Source organism: Lates calcarifer, linkage group LG10, assembly GCF_001640805.2.
Source record: "Lates calcarifer isolate ASB-BC8 linkage group LG10, TLL_Latcal_v3, whole genome shotgun sequence".
Taxonomy (NCBI): domain Eukaryota; kingdom Metazoa; phylum Chordata; class Actinopteri; family Centropomidae; genus Lates; species Lates calcarifer.
The window spans coordinates 13,697,895-13,716,821 of NC_066842.1; the positions used below are offsets into that span (position 1 = coordinate 13,697,895).

Consider the following 18,927-nt stretch of genomic DNA (forward strand, 5'->3'; position numbering starts at 1 on the left):
TGAACCTACACTCTTCAGTAAGGGGTCAGTCACATTTAACTGTGTAACATTTAACTTTATAGCATATGGTATACCTACATGAAAAAGTGAGGCAAATTCTCAGCTTTTATGGATTTATTTATCTGCTGACATAATTATTTATGACATTAAAAATGTATCACCCGTAAAACTGGCGATGGACTGTGTGTTTCCAAGAACAGAGTGGCTCTTGAATGCATCCCACTTCCTTTACACTCTGTGCCTACAGTGCATCAGAAAAAGCTTTCCCACCGATGGATACTGTTAGGCGGTCCGTAAACCACAACCCGTTGCAGAGTTTTAGGAGGCTAGCTCCTGTAAGCGACGTGCTCGTAGTAGTGAATTTTAGGCATTATATTATATCACGTAAGGTAGTGTTCCGGTTATTTTAAGCCCATTGTCCATATGAAAGCAGCAGCAGCAGCTAGCCTGGCTACAGGGCTACGCGCACTGTAACCACGGAAACACAAACGCAGCGTTTAGTAACACAAACTGCTAATGGCTCGGTTACATCCATAAGCAAAAGCAAACGGTGAAATCATATAGCCTGTCTCTTACACTGACAGTTCGATGATGGTCACACAATGGCAAAAACACGACCCAGTTCCTCCGAATCTCCAGCCGAGTAAGTTATTTATCTTCTCACTAACACTGTTTGTTTAACCCGCAGATTTACACTCCAGTCAGGGTAGACCTTAACGGTCCTTATCCACTGAACAGAAAATAAAAAGTAGCCCTCTAGCATTTCAGTGACTAAAACGTTTTCTCTCTCTCTTATTTTTTTTTCTAAAATGTTACCTTGTTCGACCAAACTTGTAACCAGGTCCCCGGAAAGCATGGGAAGCAGCGGCAGGGGCGCGGACGCGTCTCCCCCATGTGGTTCAAATGTGTTGAGTCCCTCAAAAACAGGATATGCTAGGAGGGATTTTATGATGATGCCCCCGGAGGAAAAGCTCAAACACTTTGACAGCCGAGCTCAGGCCCACGAAGACAACCAAGAGGTGGGTTCAGGTTAAACCATAGTGACTAACATGGCATTCGTTTTTAGTACTTTGCAGTCAGTTCTGCACAGAAGATATATATTCACAACAGCCCCTGCAGGGTTTGGTCTTGTTTACGTGAATCATATGCACACATATAAGGGTGCAACCAATAATTATTACTGTTTAAATGCACATTATTCTGGTTCTGAGTCATATCTTGATTTTGATCCTATTTCCTGATGGCGTTTACATGGAACATCTTACCACAACATCTCAGCCTCTTATTTCTTTACCAACAGAAAATGATCAGAAGAGATAGATAAGATAAAGTGTTGACATGGCCAGTGTACCCTGTTTCTTCAAAACCAGGATAAGGCCTTCCAGATAACTTGATCTGATGCTAACAATGATTAGTCGAAGATTATGTCTTCATATGTCTGACCAGTGAGTCAAAACCCAAATATCCTCAGTTTACGATGCAGTAAATCTTCACATCTAAGGTTCTGGAACCAGTGATAAATGATTTAAACAGTTTGATGATCAAAGTTGTATCTTATTAATTTTCTGTTGGTTGACAAATGAACTAAAATGTCAGGCACTCAGTAGAGTGCATATCTCCTTTGAGGACAAACTGTCTTATACATCTGTGTAATTTTTATTCCCTATCTCATAGTATTAAGAAAAGTGAGTTTAAAAAAGATCCTGGATCCACTCCTTTAACTGGATCCACACCAAAATTTTTAATGGGTTCATCCCGGCCCATGCCCTATCCCTTTTTATTGAGTTTGGTGCAAAAAAATGTGCATAATCTTTCTGACAAATAAACAAACAAACCAGCAGACACTGGTGAAAACACAACCTGCCTGGTGGAGGTAATAGTCACTCTGGCTGTGTCCTCATGAGTAATTGAAATTAGCTTCTAAAAGGTTTGTGCTATTGGTATGGGTTTTGATGTGTGGTACGTGGACTATCAAGAGATGTGATACTGACAGTCATTTACTTTATCTGCTCAGTTTGATGCTTGCATCCAGGACCTGGTGCGTTGTGTGGCTCTGACCAGGCTCGTATATGGGGAGAGACATCTGAAAGTAGCCCAGGCCCATGCCAGACTGGCTAAAGCATACTTCCAGTTCAAAGGTAATTTTAGAAAGATAATACTGTGGTGTTACTTTACTCTATAAAAACAAGCTAATGAAAGAACTGTTAACTGGCGATAATGTTATGATATTCAGATTAAGAGTAAACCTACTGTTCAGTTAACATTCAGTGATGATTATTTCTTCCCCCAGGCTTGGGACTGCAGGCCCAGGAGCACCTGGCCGTGGCCAGGGAGCTGCTGCCTGTCTGCTCCTCCTGCAGAAGTGAAAAGCTCACATGTCTCCTGAGCGTACACCTCACACAGGGACGTGCTGCACTGCTTACAGCTGAATATCCTTGCCATAATTCGTTTGACAGTAATTATATGGGACCGAACAGAAAAATCTAACCTAACTGAAAATGTCCTTGACTCTTTTCCACTTTTGAGGAGGCAGAATCCTCTTTTCTGGAGGCAGAGCATGTTCTTCAGGAGCTCCATCAACACGATGCCATCACCCAGGAAGAGAAGATTAAGACTGAGTTGGAAATCTCCACTAGCATATGCAGGTTCAGTACTGAAAACAATTTAGTAGCAGCACGTGGCAGAAAATTCACCAGATGGTAAATATGCAGTAGATTAGAGGCTCTAATGTGGCATTTGCAGCCTATAGAATGTGATAGCAGATACCTCTCAGTTTGTAGCAGTGTCGTCTGGCAATCAGGTGATTTGCTCTATTTATTTCCCGTGACTCTTGCAGTATCATGTTCAAGCTTACCATACACAATTAAAAGGTAACAGGTTAGGTCTTTCTGGTGGGGAATCAGAGTAAAGCTTGGAGGGTTTTACATTTTCAGCAGTTATTATTGTTGTCATCATAAATAAATAATATTTGCTGTTCTCAAACTGTCTGAATTTCAAATACAGTGCCTGTGCGATTATGTTTAAGTTTGGCCACAAGATGGCGCTAGATTCCTGTACATTTGTATAAAATCAACCTTTCACATAGTTTTTGGAGCAGATGGGGATTTTTGCTGACTTAGTTACGCTAGTAAAAACACACTTATTCATGTTCTCCTGGAAACAGCAACTTAACAAATCAGGATTTTCCCCCGTCATTGTCCAGTCCACTCAGCGGTCTGTGTGGGTGTTTTGTAATGATGCTTACAGACCTGCTGGGTGGGGTTTCTGCTTGTCCTCTCACACAGTCATTGCTTTAAGCAGGGGTACAGATGGAAGGGAAACATTTCTCCCCTTTCTTCCGTAGCTTTCTGCTTTGTTTTCTTTTTCCTGTTTAGCTCTGGCTCCCTCCTTAATTATTAACCTCCCTTACCTCATACCTTACTTAGATATTGCCTTTGTATTCTGGCCCTCCTCGTGACCCCTTTTTATTATTCTGTTAAATGTCAGTGTCTTTGTTTACCTCACACAGTGTACCATTTCCATATTATTGATTTGTTTCTACAATTTTACAACATGCATTTGTAACCTAATGATGGTATTGACAGCAGAGGTCCCAAGGGTTGTGCTACATGCTTTGGAAAAGATTAAAGAATTAGTGGATCATGATTGAAGCACCAAGCACAGACATCAAGTGCAGCAGTGACTGATAGCCTCGTTGGTAAACTGTGTGTCCTGGCAACATAAAAATAGCAGCCTCTTGTCATAGCTTAGACTACTGTTGGGAAATTTAGAAGCACAACCAGGAAATAAAGTGTAGTGTTACCTGAGTTCCGATCACCCCACTTATGCCTCTGGTTATTTGGACCCTGTTAATCCTAGTAATGGACAGGATTAGTGTCTGTTTTGACTAAGTGAATAGTTAATGCTATCACTTAAAATGTTGGTATTATATACATGTGGGTATGAGTTCCACATGAGTGTATTTATAGTCCAGGCAATAAATTTTTAAAATTACAAACTCATTAAAACTCAAAATACAACCATGTCTCCATCTCCATCACATGTGACAAACTCACAGTGATGACAAAGCCTCCGTATCAGAATTTGGATCAGTTCTTTAAAATGCATTTTCATTAGTTTTAGAGAGGAAAAAAAAAACCATGACTTTAGAAGCAGGAACCCACATTGTAAAAATCCTGTTGCGAGGTAAAGACCAGCAATACTCCTGCAGCATTCACAGTGAACAGGCTCTATCAGCAGCTGAGGTGAGCTACTCTCATAGGAATTTGTAAATTATGCCATCTTGGTCTTTTTCAAAGAGTCAGAGTTTGTTGACATGATGTGTGTAATTGAAAAAATGTGCAGACTCTGGCTGGTGTGTAAGCTTGCTAAATCTCTTTTGTTAGGTGATGACTAAGAATTTGGCATGCTTCTAAAGCTCTGTCAGTCAACACTGTTGTGATGGAAGGGAATGTTCCCACCAAAGCCTGGAACAATAAAGTAAGCTCAATTCCCTTATAGATCCTGGTCCAAATATTCTGCTCGGTTTCAGAATCGCACTCAAGGTGTGCAGTAATGATCGGCCAGATGGCATAAATTTCTGTTAAGGGAGCAAAATTTGTTAGGTTACAATTTCTCACGTGCATACGATTATATTGTCAGACCTGGCCATGGCAGCTAAAATGGCGTATTTTCTTTGTATCTCATCTGACATTTTATTAAATTAAACATTTCAAGCATGTATTTCATAAATTCTCCCTAGTTGAGCAATGAGCTCACGTTAGTTCTGCAATATTTTCTCAACCCCAAACCTTATTTTCATGTTTTGCATCACATTAATTGAAATGCACTCTCTGTTGGCTAACTTAATATAGCTTGTTTCCAGAGTTTGTGCTGTTGCAGGGCGACTGCTATACACAGCATACAGTAGTTACGCTTAATACCAAAACAACACTTAATTCCAATCACGTCTTATTCCAGATGTCAAATTTTCTCTGATTAGATGGCTGAAATGAAACCAGCAGGGATTTTGTTGTTGTCCATGACTGAGAGTCTCTACCCACAACCACACAGGTGGTTTAGGAATTGTCTACACAGTCTTTTACCCAAACCTGCCTGAGGCACAAACAAACAAAAAGACTCATCAGGCAGAATGCCGTCAGTTTAAAACACCACACAGATTTTCTGGAGCAGACTGTTGTGTTTTTGTCCCTCTGTTTTCACTTTGAGTTGGCCTTACTGTATCATTTTCCGAGTGAAAGCCCAGAGCAAACTTACGTCAACCATGTTCTGGAAACGTTTACAAAAGAGGGCTGTGTGGCTTGCTTGGCAACACACGTACAAATCCTTAATTATATTAATTCCCTGCCTTCCCTGAACTTTTAGTAGATTTCAGTGGATGTGGCATATTACCGTTCTGCCAGGAAGTGCATAAGGATGCAGAGTGAATGAGAGGATAGAGGAGCATTGTCTCTGACTGGCCATGCAGGCAGAAAGGCAGGACTCAAGCCATGCTGGAATGTACTGTAGCTCTGCTTCTGCCACTGCTGCTGCCCTAAAAAGGGCCTGAGTGCCTGCCTCGTGAACACTTATGGGTGGAGCGTCCCTACTGTCAATCCTTACATATTAGGATAATCTTGGATTCATGGGAAAATTCAAAGAAATGAGCCTTCACAATGTTTTTGTAACCTGTGCCACTGGCATTTAACCATTGAGCCAGGAATACTCAGAACCATGCTGTTCAGGGATGTAAGCATGACATAACACTGTCAAGCTTAGACCTCTGGTTCCCACAAATGCTGTATGTACTCATGATACTACAGGGCACGTTGGATAAAACCTTAAATCAAAGTCCATGCTCTTAAAGATTATTTCACTGTGTAACCACTATACACTGCACAGTGTGTATGAGGGAAGAGTTATTTGTGAAAAGGGATTTCCTATACTGCCATGTGACAACAATGTAGCTAGAGATGGTACAGTAGTGAGTGTTATGCCCTCTGAGGAAGGCCACTTCCCTTAACTGGAGAGCTGAATTAAATTTAGAGTCCATTAGATGGTTTGAAGCTGCTAGTAGAGCAGCCTGATGGATCCAGTGGCCTTGCAGTGGTTAATGCAGCTATCGTCTCATCCTCTCTTGCCCAAGCTCTTGCTCTGTAGTAGCCCACGCCCAACTCCATGCAGTATTTAAAACATCAGGCAAACACGTGAAGCTTAAAACCTCCATAGCAACAGCACATATACAGATGGATGACAGGTTTACTATAGAAGTAGCGCTCTCAGCTCGTCTCATCAAGAGCCGTGCTTAGATCCTAATTTAGACATCCGGGAATGATAGTTTGAGCACACTGCAGGTGTTATTTGTCTGGTGTGCAATAGTTAAAATGAGTGGGTTAGGAGCAGTGTAGTCATCAGATGACACAGTTGACTTGTGTTAGGATGCAAGAGAAAACTGCTACAAGGGCAATATGTAGGCTTGCCCTGTTACAGTCTAAACTGCACCGAGCTCCAGCTGCAGCTGAAAGCATTCACCTCTCTGCAAGACCTTGGCTAGAGACCAAGAAGTTACTTCAATAATGTGAAACAGGCTCATAGTGATGAAATAACAGACTTATGGGTATATATTGTACACTAACAAAACATTAAATAAAGTGTGTTATTAGACAGAATTTATTAAAATTGTTATAATTTTCCTCCTGAATAATTATATATGGTACTGAGTACCTGGTGCTACCGAACATGCACTGCATGCAGTATGCAATGGTTTCACTGTATCCCTATACCCCCCACAGCCTTGTAGAGCAGACTAGACTGGTCACTGTCTTCATGCTTGTCTTTCTGTCTCTGACATTCTGCCTACTTGTGTGTCCTTACTGCTCTATAGGGTCTATAAGAGACAGAAGAGGCCAGAGGAGGCCTTAAGCCAGTGTGAGAGGTCTCTGCATCTGCTGAAAGACTGTGATAAGCCAGAGAAGACCTGCTCTGTCTATAGGGACATGGCTGCCATAGAGCAGGACAGAGGTCATTTGGACCGAGCCATAGAGCACCTCTCCAAGGCAAGCGGCATATTACTTACACATCATACACAGCTCTAAGCATAACATATATAAACAGAAGAGGGCTTCCTGAGACGGTGCCAAGCCGTGTCATTAGGTAATGTTCCCACACCTCTTATTTGCTGATATGTGATATGTCTTATTTCACGTGGGTGTTTCTCTTAGGCGCATGCCATTGCTATGAGCCACGGCCCGGAGGAGCTGGAGGGGGCGCAGATCTCCCACAGCCTGGCCCTCATCCTCTCTGCTGCAGCAGAGCCCCATCACAATGGTAAGCCTATTCACAGACACAGGCCCGAGCATAAGAGGTTAATTAGAACTTGAATCTCCCATTGTCTTTCTATATGTCAAATTCTTTAAGATGGTGTTATGGAAACCAGACTCATAATAGCCTTATTGAAGTCATTTCCAAGTGCAGCCATGTCAGTATGACTCATTGATGTTAACATACTCAAGGCAAATATTCCATCTATGGTAAACTAAGAAAGTCAGAAGGATTTTTCTAGAAAAATGAAACTACTACTGATAAGCTCATATTGTAGTGATTCAGTAGCAGTATAATAATAATCAGTTATTGCCATAATTTAAGCAGTCAACATGCATTATTGTGTGTTTGTTTTTCTGGTGTAGACTCTGCAGGTCACTACTTCGAGCAGAGTTTAAGTGCATACAAGAACTCTGTCGGTCCACAAGATCCAGCCTTTCTTGCTGCCCAGGATGATTTCTGTCGTTTCCTCCTCCTCAATGGCCAGCAAGAGGTTACACACACACACACACACATATCTGTACAGTCAGACAGACAATGCCTCCACTAAGATTTCCTTCAGGCACATCTCATATTTGTGTTGATGCAATTTTGAGATCCACAGCAGGCTTTCATTATCCACACATTTTTGTTCAGAGAGCAGCACCATGGAAACGCTCCCTCAGAGTTTGCAGTTGTCAAGGGGTTGGTTCTACCTGTTCCACCTGGGTTTTATACTTTCTATTGATGGCAAGAGGTGACTCACCTATTTTTAATGTACCATTGCAGAGATGTGTGGAGATCCAGAGAGCCTCTCTCAGTTCGAAGCAATCTACTTTTGGTGACCTGAGTGATGAGGTAGCAGACACCCTGCAGCTGATAGGAAGTGTGGAGATGACTGAGGGCAGGATGAAGCAGGCCTACAAGACTATGACAAAGGTATCGCATGTTACAGAACCAAAACAGCAGATGTAATGTGTGTGTTGTAATGTCAGGATTTCTAATATACCTGTGAATGTATATTAGGAATCCCGCACGGAGTAGTAGTTACTGTCATCAAACATGACATTGTCTCAGCCAAACTAATTGGGAGGGTTTAATAAAAGGCCAGGAGTCAGCGGGTGTGTCCGCCTACACCAGTGAGAGGGTTGGAGGCTCGTTCAAAATACACACAAAGAGTCCCTGTCATATTGAGACGAGCTATTTCCACCATCTCCCTTAAGCTCAGTGCTATCAGAGTTGCATGCTAATCTTAGAAGGGTGCAGTGTGCAGAGCCACCCTCCCTGGTGTAAAATATCACACAGAATGACTTTGTGTTTCCTCAGTCTGGATGGCGCTTGACAGATGGGCAACACAGCTTTGGAAAGCAAATGGCAGTTTGCTAAGTGCTGTCAATTAAAGGGACCCTGACCCCAATTAGTGTGGCATGCCATTATGTCCTTTGAAACAAAAGTGACATTCTTGTGTCTTTCAGCACACATGCATTGAATAAACAGCAACCTTTTTAGATGATTCAGTTGTACTCTCCTCTATAACTATTAATGATTACTTCATTTCTTATGTAAGGAGTGTTTTTGTTTTTCACATACAGTATGACTGCACATGTTTGCCCTATGAGCTCACTTCTGCCGGCCATCAAACATACTAAAATACTCCAGTAAAGGGGGATTTCTTCATACTAGTAACAACATGTCTGTAAGTAAAGGAGGCTGGTTGCTATGTTGCTTTGTTTTGGCATCTAAGTGCAGAGGGGTCCAAGTATGACAGGGTACATCAGGGCTCACTCTCTCTGCACCTCGTCCGACTAGTAACCTTTCTGAAGTATCCTGACAGAGAGCAGATATGTCAGGACATTTTTTTCCTGTCATCATGACACCATCTGGACTCTGATTGAGTAACTTTTGTTTTTCCAACAGAAAGCTGGCTCATACAGTAGATACAGTACATAACCCTAACCCTCAAAACAAACATAGAGAACAATGGTTCACACACACACACACACACACACACACACACACAGACACACTCTTCACATTTCCCCCTTCCTCTGTAGTGCTGCTGAAAAAAGGGGCCTTCCATTACATCAACCTTAGCAACAGTGAAAACATCCATGAGACCAGATGGATCTGCTCCAGATTAGAGTGTTTCACTTTTTCTGGTGAAGAGAGGAACTTTTCCCTCCCCTTTTCCCTGATTTAACAAAGTTCTCTTTACATCTAGTTATTTATGATGATTGCAGAAATGGCAGGCAGGCTTGTATCATATCTGTTGTGTCACTATGTGAACTGTGTAATCATATACATGTGTTTGTACTTAAAAGTTTCGACTTTTCTGGATTTTGTTACATTAGGCAATATTCTCTGATGTCATAGAGTTAAGCGGTGATTCCTCTGGTTTGATTGGACCGAACTAAATGTGGAGTGGTAAACAACTTAGGCTGTGTCTTAAATGTGTTTAGTTAACTACCTCAGATTCCCGGGTTGCTGGTTCAGAGCCCTTGTAATAAATCTAACAGGTCCCCCTTGTTGGCCTGACACTCCGAGTGGTCAGCACAGGTGTTATCTAAACCTTGGACTGCTACAGTGGTTATTTTGGGATGTTTAGTGCATTCACATGTTGCTAGGAAGTGTTTATTCCCCTCTTAGTATGGGTTGCACCTCTCATCTTCCACTGACCACTCATTCTACTGGCATTAATTTTTTATTATTTTTTTATTTTTAGTGCCTGGAGATCCAGAGTTTGATGTATGGTCCTCAGCACAAGAAGACAAAAGCTACAGAAAAAGCTGTGGACATGCTGGCCCGGTAAATCTACACAACTTATAACTGTATCCTATATTAAGACTTTCGATTTTCCTTTGTTCTGTGGTGTAATGAATTTGACACAAAGTTGATTTGAAAAAGTCAGCGATATGGAAGAATACAGCCCATGTCTCAGTGATGTAACAAGCACTGTATGTTTTGCAGAGCACCAGAGGTGGCTGAGAGACTACAGAGGCAAGGTAGAAGAAAAACAAAACTAAACACATTTTCAGTTGTACCATCAGGTGACAATGATGGAAACTCAATGTCTGATTCATGAAATGTTCTTTTTTATTTTGTTGCTACAATAACTTTAAGGGTTTGGACCAAAAACTACTGATTCTGAAGTTTTTTTTCCATAAAATTTCTCTGTGTTAGATTACAAAGGCAGTCCTGCTGAAAGTTAGCTTCTAATTGCTCTAGCCATGATGATTGTATGTCATATACCCAATAAGTTAGCTCTTAAATAAAAAAAAAGCACACTCAGAAAACATACCCACAATAGGTTTTAATTGTGTTAAGATATGAGTCAATTTCCAAGTAAGGACTGGAACCAGTTTAAACCAAAGCAAAAATGTCAGTAGAAATCAAGATGTCAATAAAAGCAAAGAGGTTGGGCTATCCATGGTGACTAACACTTATTGAACACTGACTCATCAAACATTCTTTATACATCAATTGATTTTCTTTATGCTGATGTAGACAGTTTGCTATGAAATGGCACATGGTATCCAGATTACACTGAGTACACACATGTACAATAACAAGGATTCCTTATTAAGCCATAATATTAGTGCACTGATGTAATAGAACTTTTAGTTTTATTTTTTTAAATGTTAACAATGAATATATTTATGATCTGAACATTGTTTTTTCTGCACGTTGTTTTAACATGATAGTGCCAAAAAGCCAATCTGTGAAGGCATTGCTCTGCTTGCTCTAAATTAGTACAGCCACTAAGTCAAAATGTGTGAAATATGTAACCAGGCGGTAATCATACTGGGCCATTTCTGCCTCTGCAACTAGTACACACAACAACACAACAAACCCTAGTGAACACTCAATGCCACTAAGCAGATGATCCAAAAATAGTCGCGGACACGAACACACTGTTATGTCAGAGTAAAGGTGAATCCCTCAAGCCAACACTGTGAAAAAAACTGATAAAAGTGGACAAGCAAATGGCATCCAGACACGACATACATCAAAAGCAGATGTGATTATATTCCCTTAGCAATACTACTGCTGTATCCTTAATGCATCTGCTACTACTTCTCATTCTTTCATCTTACTATTTGCTTTTCAAATCAACAACCCTCTTTTGGATGTCTTGATGGTATAATCTACCATTATGAATTCCTAACTCACTAATCAAATATTCAGAGCAAAATGTTCACCTTTGAGAAATTAGAAATGGTATTGACACATAACATAAAAGGATAAACTTTTTATAAACATTTTTCACATTAAATAAATTGATTATGTAACCCACATTTGGCTATATAATGGGCAGTTCTTTTTTTTGGATTATTAAAAATGTGTTATTTGCCATTAGTTGTGAGTAAAGTTAAATAATCTGACAATACCTCACTGTGAGTTACTGAACAACCACTTAAGTGCCACATTTACTTGCACTACACCTTCAGCATTGAAAACGTGCAAAAATTTCATGAAACAAATCAACCATCTTTTTCTTCACTTTCTCTATACTGTCAGCTACAAGCTCAACTATGTTCTGTTCACACCAGCCACTACTCCTTAAAATAAACCCTTGTGTTCTAGGATGTGGCATATACTAACATCATTCAATTTGGTAGCAGTGCCCAAGACAAAAGAAAAATCAAAGGCCCAGTCTGCAAATGGTGCACAGCACCTCATAGCTCCAACCATCATATGTTGGTCTGTATTAAATGTTGACTAAGAAGACTCAACATCATGGTAGACACTGCCATGGGTTGGGTTGATGGCATGCTGTAAACTGCAGAACAGGCTGTACAGCACAGGTTAGTACAAAAATAGAGAAATCTAGAGAGTAAACAAAACTGCTTAAAGATAAACTGCAAGCTATAAAAAGGTCAACGTATATCAGCGCAGCACTCCATCAGTATTAACTACCATAAAAATTGCTACAATATGGATATGTTACAATCTTTATCTATCTTATATTAGTTAGCATTGAGTATTTTTAATAGTAGTACTACTGCAATGAATGCCATAAAAATATGTATTAATCTGGTAATTTTAACTAAATAAGAACATTTTCCTTGAATTGTGAGGTGCACACCCTAAGTAGATGAAATATATAATGTTTTTCTGCAAAAAAATACAGCATTATTTCAGTGTCAGCAATCAGCATTAATATGGGATCTCTCTCTCTCTCTCTCTCTCTCTCTCTCTAGCTGTTTTCACATATGAACTCTGGACAATGTCCAGAGTATCAGGTCCAGACATTCTCCTTTGCTGAGACACATTCTCACCTACTGGAAATGTTCTGTTTGATTTAGGAGAGGGGTGGTGCTTGCAGGTAGAGCATGCAGGAGACCGGCACTGCAGGAGAGAACATCATCAACACACCCACTCACTCACTTAAATTTTTCTGGACAATTACCTGCTCTATCTCTATCAGCATGCTCGGACATTACACAGACTTTATAGTAGGGATCTGGCAGGATAAAGTCCACCAAATGTCCATGTCGGGTAGCACATTTGTGAAAGCAGCTTCTATATGTGCACTCATCAAGTGATGCGCTGGCAAGTACTGAGTTTGGAAATATTTCTGGCTTATTTCTTTCTTAGTCATCTGTGGGACTTTCAAGGTAAATTGTTGCAATTTTTTTCTCTTGAGAAATCTTTACTGGGGTCTCCAAGCTTTGAGATTTCAGCTCTTGCTCTGAGGATGCCTCAGATTGGCCCCCCTGTACGTCCATCTGGAAGGTAAAGGACTTCTCTGATGGCCCCAGTTTGATATGTTTCTCAGTAATTTCAGACACAGATTCTCCTAAGTTTGTGAAGCCTTCCAACTCTTCACCATGGGCAACATCCTCTTCTTTGGTAACTCTGAAGCTGTACCCTCCTCCTGCCCCACTCTGGAAGGTTTTCTCAAGCCCTAGGTTAGAAGATCTAAGAGCTGCCATGATCTGCTCATCAGACAGATCATCTCCTGTCTCCAGCAGCCCTGATTCTTCCAGAGTTTGAGAGACATTTAGCTCAGCAACTATAGTCATGGTTCCATTGTCACTTGACTGCTGCACTTTTTTGACATCGACAGCCACATTCTGTGGACTTTCACTACTCATTTTTGTAAGGAAAGCCAACTCCTCCCTCAGAGGACCGGAAACTGAGCTTTGTAGCTTTTCCAGAGCTCCCTTAAGCTGCTCTTTGGGCTCCAAAGAGTCCTCTCTCAGGAACTCAAGCACTGACTCCTGCACCACAGGGGAAACACGAACCTCTTCTTCAATGATGCATTCTGGGAAACTCTCTTTGACAAATGAGTGATCATCTGGCATGAACTTGTATTCGTCACTCTCCTCTACAATCACTCTTTTTGATGGAAGTCTTTCATCTTGATAATACCTCTCATCTGACAGGTCATCTACAACACCATAGTGGCCGTACGAGGTGATGCCGCCACCCTCCTCGGTTTCAGAAAGGTTATCATCTGGTGTAGAGACAAAATACTCGTGAGACTCTTGGTCATGAGAGAAATATGAAGATTCACTCTGTCTAGAGATCTCCTCAACATGGACAGAATCACCCTTGGGATGATCTGTGTCTGTCATGGAGGATTTCATGGCATCATCATCACTCCTCTGAGCGTGAGGATCATGAGGGACATTCTCTAGCTCTTCAATTTGGAAATACATTGAGGAGGGCTCATAAAAAGTAGATCTGGACTTCTGTTCAACCTCTAGCTCCTCGTCACTGTGGGAATCCACTGGTTCTTCAATGATTTCCACATTTACAGATCTGTTCTGCAGGTTCTCTGCTCCGTGCAGGTCACTCTTGATCATGCTTCCTGTTGCTGTGTCCTTGATGTCCTCCAGTGACACCTTCTTCACACCTTGGTTCAAAAGTTCATCCAGGGCAGAGTCCTCAGAAATATCCACTTCTTCTTCCACCTTGGACTCCAGCACAATCTGTGTTTTAGTCATGCCATCCTCCTGCTCAGTTTTCTCCACATGATATCTGACATCAGATTCTCCCGATGAGCAAACCTTAGCTTCCAAACCTGCTGGTTTTATCACTTTCTCAATGATTTCCTCTACAGACACAGAATCTAATATCTTCTTCTCACTTGGCTCTGTCGTCGACTTCGTTTTCCCTTTGTCTTTGAACTTGCTGTCATAAACATTATCTATCTCTGTTTCATCTGACACTTTCTCTTTGTTTTCCGTCTCAGTTTTCATGCTCAGGCTCATCATCGGCGGTGACACCACTCTCACTGATTTGGTGTCGGCAGTGGGGGACTTGATAGGACTAGTTTTGTACTCCTCCTGAGAGACCTGTTTGATTTTCACAGTTTTCTCCTCTGCTGTTGTTTTCTGCATGTCTCGATTCATAAGGTTTTCGCTCTGGCCTGTTTTTTTATCTTTGGCGGCAGTGGTGGTAGTAGTGGTAGCAGCGGGGGCAGAAGCAGCAGCCCGAGCTTTGGTGAATGAGATCATGTCCCTTCTGGATGCAGGACTCTGATGCCGAGCTCTGCCTGCAACTGAAATAGGAATGACCCTGGAGGGACTTATGGACCCAGAGGGAGGAACAGGGGATCTTCTCAGGCTTGATGTTGGTGGCGTGTACCTGATATCCATATGTTGTCTGGTGGTTAAGGTAGAAGCTCTTGGTGTGTAAGGTTGGGCAGGCATCTTGATATCTAAGGCAGAGAAGTAATTAACATAAATAATTAACTGATGCATTGACACTTCCTCTTTAGTCAGATCTCTTGACATTTCAAATTGACAGTTTAGTGTTGCTTAATATCTGAGCATATATTCATTTATTCAGGTAAGTACTTAACACAAGTCTCTGTGTCCTCTAACACTGTAATTAAGATGATGACGTTCAATACAGTACCTATTATTCTTTCTCTCTGATGTTGATTCACCCTTCTATGAGCATCTTGCATACCCACTCTCTCACCCTCCAGGAGAGCCCTGAACAAACAAGAAACAAGACACAATACTTAGACAAAGGTATATAGATCATTATAAATCATTGGTTACCCCCCTAGTTTAATAAAATATTTTTTTGCTAATACACACACACACACACACACACACAAAAAATCAAAAATAAATACCTCAGAAGACGGTGTACATCATTCAGCTCTGCCATCTCAACCCTCTCAAACTAAACGCAACAGGCCTACAAGACGGTATGAACCCAGGACCTGGCCATATAGGGTAGTAATCATCAAAAACATAACAAGCCACTGTCATATAATAAAGACCTTGTACTAACTTGCTTAAACAGCTCACCTTTCCTCGGCCATGCTTCAGCAAAACACACGAGCAAAGCAAAGTCCATCAAAAAGGAACAACCTTTCCTGAGAGTGCCTTCTGAAAGACTGACCTAAAAATAACAGCTACAATGTGGGGCTGCTCCACACTTCCCAATGAATCCCAAAGCAAAAGCTGACTCGTGACACGTAGAGAAACACATGCCACTGCCACGACTTTGAGCAAACATTCTGTCTATTCCAAAAATTCAAAACAAACCAGATGCACCAGTGGAGAATCTGCCATATAGAGACACACTAGAGTAGATGGTCCTCTGAAGAACTTCATTGGAAATGCTTAATACTAATAAAATGTTGGTACACCACAACAACTCTGCCGAAGATGTGTTTAGATGTCCTGGCATATGAGTTTGACTTTATAACGTTATGATGTTACAAAGAATAACTGGAAAGAAAAACAACTAGATATAACCTTCAAACATGAAATTATAGTATGTTTATCAACTGCTTTATAAATACCTGCCTTTCAGTAAAAATAGTATGTGACCGTGTGTGATCTGGCTATGTTGGGAGTGGGAAAACTAGACATGCCATGCTATTACAAGATATGACATGCCACATATAATTTGTCTTGCTTCATACTTTGACACTTAAAATAAACCACAGAGAAAGTTTATGTAAATGTATGTATGTACAGTATGAGAAATATTTATAAGATAGTAAATGTGGACTACCACTTTTCAATTTATCTAACTGAAGGAAAAATGTTTAGATCAGAGCCCTTAGTGCCAAGATCAACAGGAAGTAAGCAGCTGATTTGTTCTAATGCATTTGATGAAATTACTAATTAAATCAAAAGTACTTGAGGCAGTGGTTTGGACAGCAACCTCTTGTTGAAACCATAGAAAAGTCACTGGAAAAAGATGACATACTCTACCTTTCAAAACTAATTTGTCCTACTAAAACAAATTAACATGTCTGCTGTGAAAAAGATGTATTCTACCCAAAGCCATGATTTATTTCAGTCTTTGACTGAACAGACAACTGGGAAAATGAATCAGCTCATCACCTGTAGGCAGCCACCTCCATGCCCAGATCCATCTTAACCTGGAGAAGGTGCTGATGTTCTCGCATCTTCTCTTCTATGGTCTCAGCCATCGTGTTCCTCTCATGCTCCAGTTGCTCAATAATCATCTGAAGAAGGGGAAAAAGCACAGGAAAACGTTTTCACTTTGCACATAGTTTAATTTTACAAGTCTGTGGTCTGTCCACTGGGTATTATAATTTTTTTGTTTATCCCGGCAGTTTAACTGAAAATACTGTAATCATTCAGCTCCCTTGTTAAGCGTAGAGTATGTAACCACATTTTATTTTACTGCAGCCTGTGGTGTTGTTAACTAGGTAAATCAGTTTTGTCTGTGTTTGAGTCCCCACCACTTATTTTTGTTCAGCTCTGATGCAAAAATTAGCTGAACATTTCTTTTCAAAACCAAGTCATTCATCATTTAGACTGCTTAATCCTGTGACTGCTGCATGAGCCTTTTCCATGCCTTCAACAAATGTCACACTCAATTCTAAACATTAATGTGCGCTTAAACTGCAAGAAAGACAGCACTACAGTGTACGGCCATGTGGTCATTTGTTACTGGCTGACCTGCTTGGGGCTCCATCTTTAGAGGGCTAATAAGGATTTGTCAGTCTGACCGCTAATTGGTTTAAGTGGCTGGTGCAATCTAACAGCTATACAGTACTGGGGGAGGCAGAGTGTCACTCCGCCACTCAAGCTATTCAATCCTTTTATACTGAGGTCAAATGTTGCACGCAGGATCCGTGCTTTCAACAGTTATGGGAACACAAACTTGTCATCTGCTACTTAATGTTGGTAATGTCATTATGTATTGTAGATGGGGGAGTTGCATTTATTTCAGAGCCAACATCCACTGCATGTGTGTGCTTTTAGGAGAGGGTGAAACCAGAGTGAGGCTATAGTTACAGGATGTCACACATCACAGCTGTTCCTGTTAGAAATTTCATCCTAGATTTGTGATGATATAATAATTATTTAGGCAATTATTTAGGCATAAGAATCAGGTTGATCTACAACACAAAGTGTAGCAGCCACTGACAGCTGCAGCTGCATCAGTGCCTTTAAGGAGGGTGGGTGTGGCACTGACAAGAGGGAGTAGCCGCTCCCATTGCCCACTGGGATAAACGGGAAATTATTCTGTCTGTATTTTCTAAAATTTGATTTAGGGGCCCTCTGGTTCCAGTTGAGTCTATTTTGAGATATGATTTTTCTCTGTTCTCACCTGATATTCACTGAAGTCCGCGTGGAATTTTTCCTGCATGTGCATCAGTTCTTCTTCAAGGCGCAGCTGAATGTGGCCTTGTTTTTCAGCCTCTTTGCGTAATTTGTCCAACTCTGAGGCGTACATCATCTTTTCCCTCTGCAGATCACTCAGCCTGGCCTGGTCCGCTTTAATCGACTGTTCCATCTCCTCCACCTTCTGCTGGTACATCTCAAAGGTCTGGATCCACCCCTCGGACAGATCCCGGGCATACTCTTGCACCTCTTCCACGGTGGCCACCGGGGGGCCGCGGTAAGATTGCGTGATGATGGGCACCACCCGGGACTCCACCTGACACCGGAGATGGTTCATTTCTTGCCTGTGCGCATCCTCCAAACACTTATACTCGTTCTCAAGCTGAAACAGACGCTGCTGGAGTTCGGCGTTGGTCTTGTGGGCGCTGTGGAGATCATTCTCGCAGCCTTTCAGCTCGCCACTGATGTCCCTGCACACCTCGGTCTGCTCGCTGCACAAGGACTGGACCATCTGCAACTCCCGCCATAGCTTCTCCCTCTCCATCTCAGCCTGGGACTTCTCCAACGACAGCTGCCCCACCATTCTCCTCAGATCCCGCATCTCGGCCTTGTACTTCGGCTCCAACTCCACCGTCTTCGTTTGTCTGAGTTTGTTTATTTCAGCGATCAGATGCGCATTTTCTTGCTCCAGCTGCTTCGTTCTGGAGAGATACTGAGCAAGTCTGCCGTTGAGCTCCTGCAGCTGGTGTTTTTCGCTCTCAAAAGTTCTCTTGAACGGCAACATCGTGGCATCAAATGATGAAAAGTCGGTTTAAAAAGTGTCCAGTCGGTATAGTAATTTAGGAGACAGGTTTGCCTCGGGTGTCATATGCGTGTGCGTCTATGGGCACAACTGTGATGTAATTTGCGATCAGTGCCCTTTGACAAGTGCAGGAGGAGGAGGAGGAGGAGGAGGAGGGCGGGTCCTGCCTCACAGGATCGTCCCAGCGCCTCCGTGTCCCTGGCAGATGTTATGCTGCCTTTAAGTACTGTCTGAAATATTGACATTGTGAGATCAGTGAACTGAACTAGT

The 18,927-nt window shown here is 41.6% G+C and overlaps 3 protein-coding genes across 5 annotated transcripts in view; 1 reads left to right on the forward strand and 2 right to left on the reverse strand.

The window, feature by feature from the left end:
• mef2aa (myocyte enhancer factor 2aa) overlaps positions 1-882 on the reverse strand; it is an 86,617-nt gene extending 85,735 nt beyond the window's left edge. The window contains exon 1 of one of the 2 annotated variants that reach the window (XM_051073393.1): positions 817-882. The gene's annotated coding sequence lies outside the window, so the exon portion shown is untranslated. The remainder of the gene's footprint in view (positions 1-816) is intronic. The other variant, XM_051073391.1, reaches the window with a different exon arrangement.
• ttc23 (tetratricopeptide repeat domain 23) lies at positions 51-18,113 on the forward strand. Of its 2 annotated transcripts, XM_018664030.2 has the most exons (12): positions 51-643; positions 842-1,019; positions 2,015-2,138; positions 2,291-2,429; positions 2,520-2,645; positions 6,863-7,034; positions 7,200-7,305; positions 7,665-7,792; positions 8,068-8,217; positions 10,001-10,083; positions 10,246-10,280; positions 17,986-18,113. In XM_018664030.2, exons 1-12 carry the CDS (start codon positions 603-605, stop codon positions 18,012-18,014), a joined length of 1,311 nt encoding a protein of 436 aa, XP_018519546.2. In that variant the 5' UTR covers positions 51-602; the 3' UTR covers positions 18,015-18,113. The 2 variants fall into 2 exon arrangements, with proteins under 2 accessions (XP_018519546.2, XP_018519544.1); XM_018664028.2 differs by lacking the exon at positions 17,986-18,113 and having other exon boundaries at positions 10,246-10,703.
• synm (synemin, intermediate filament protein) lies at positions 10,574-18,789 on the reverse strand. Its single transcript, XM_018664017.2, has 4 exons — positions 17,842-18,789; positions 16,602-16,726; positions 15,148-15,227; positions 10,574-14,947 (listed from the first exon to the last, which is right to left on the reverse strand). Exons 1-4 carry the CDS (start codon positions 18,637-18,639, stop codon positions 12,873-12,875), a joined length of 3,078 nt encoding a protein of 1,025 aa, XP_018519533.1. The 5' UTR covers positions 18,640-18,789; the 3' UTR covers positions 10,574-12,872.
• Positions 18,790-18,927: the final 138 nt, after the last annotated feature.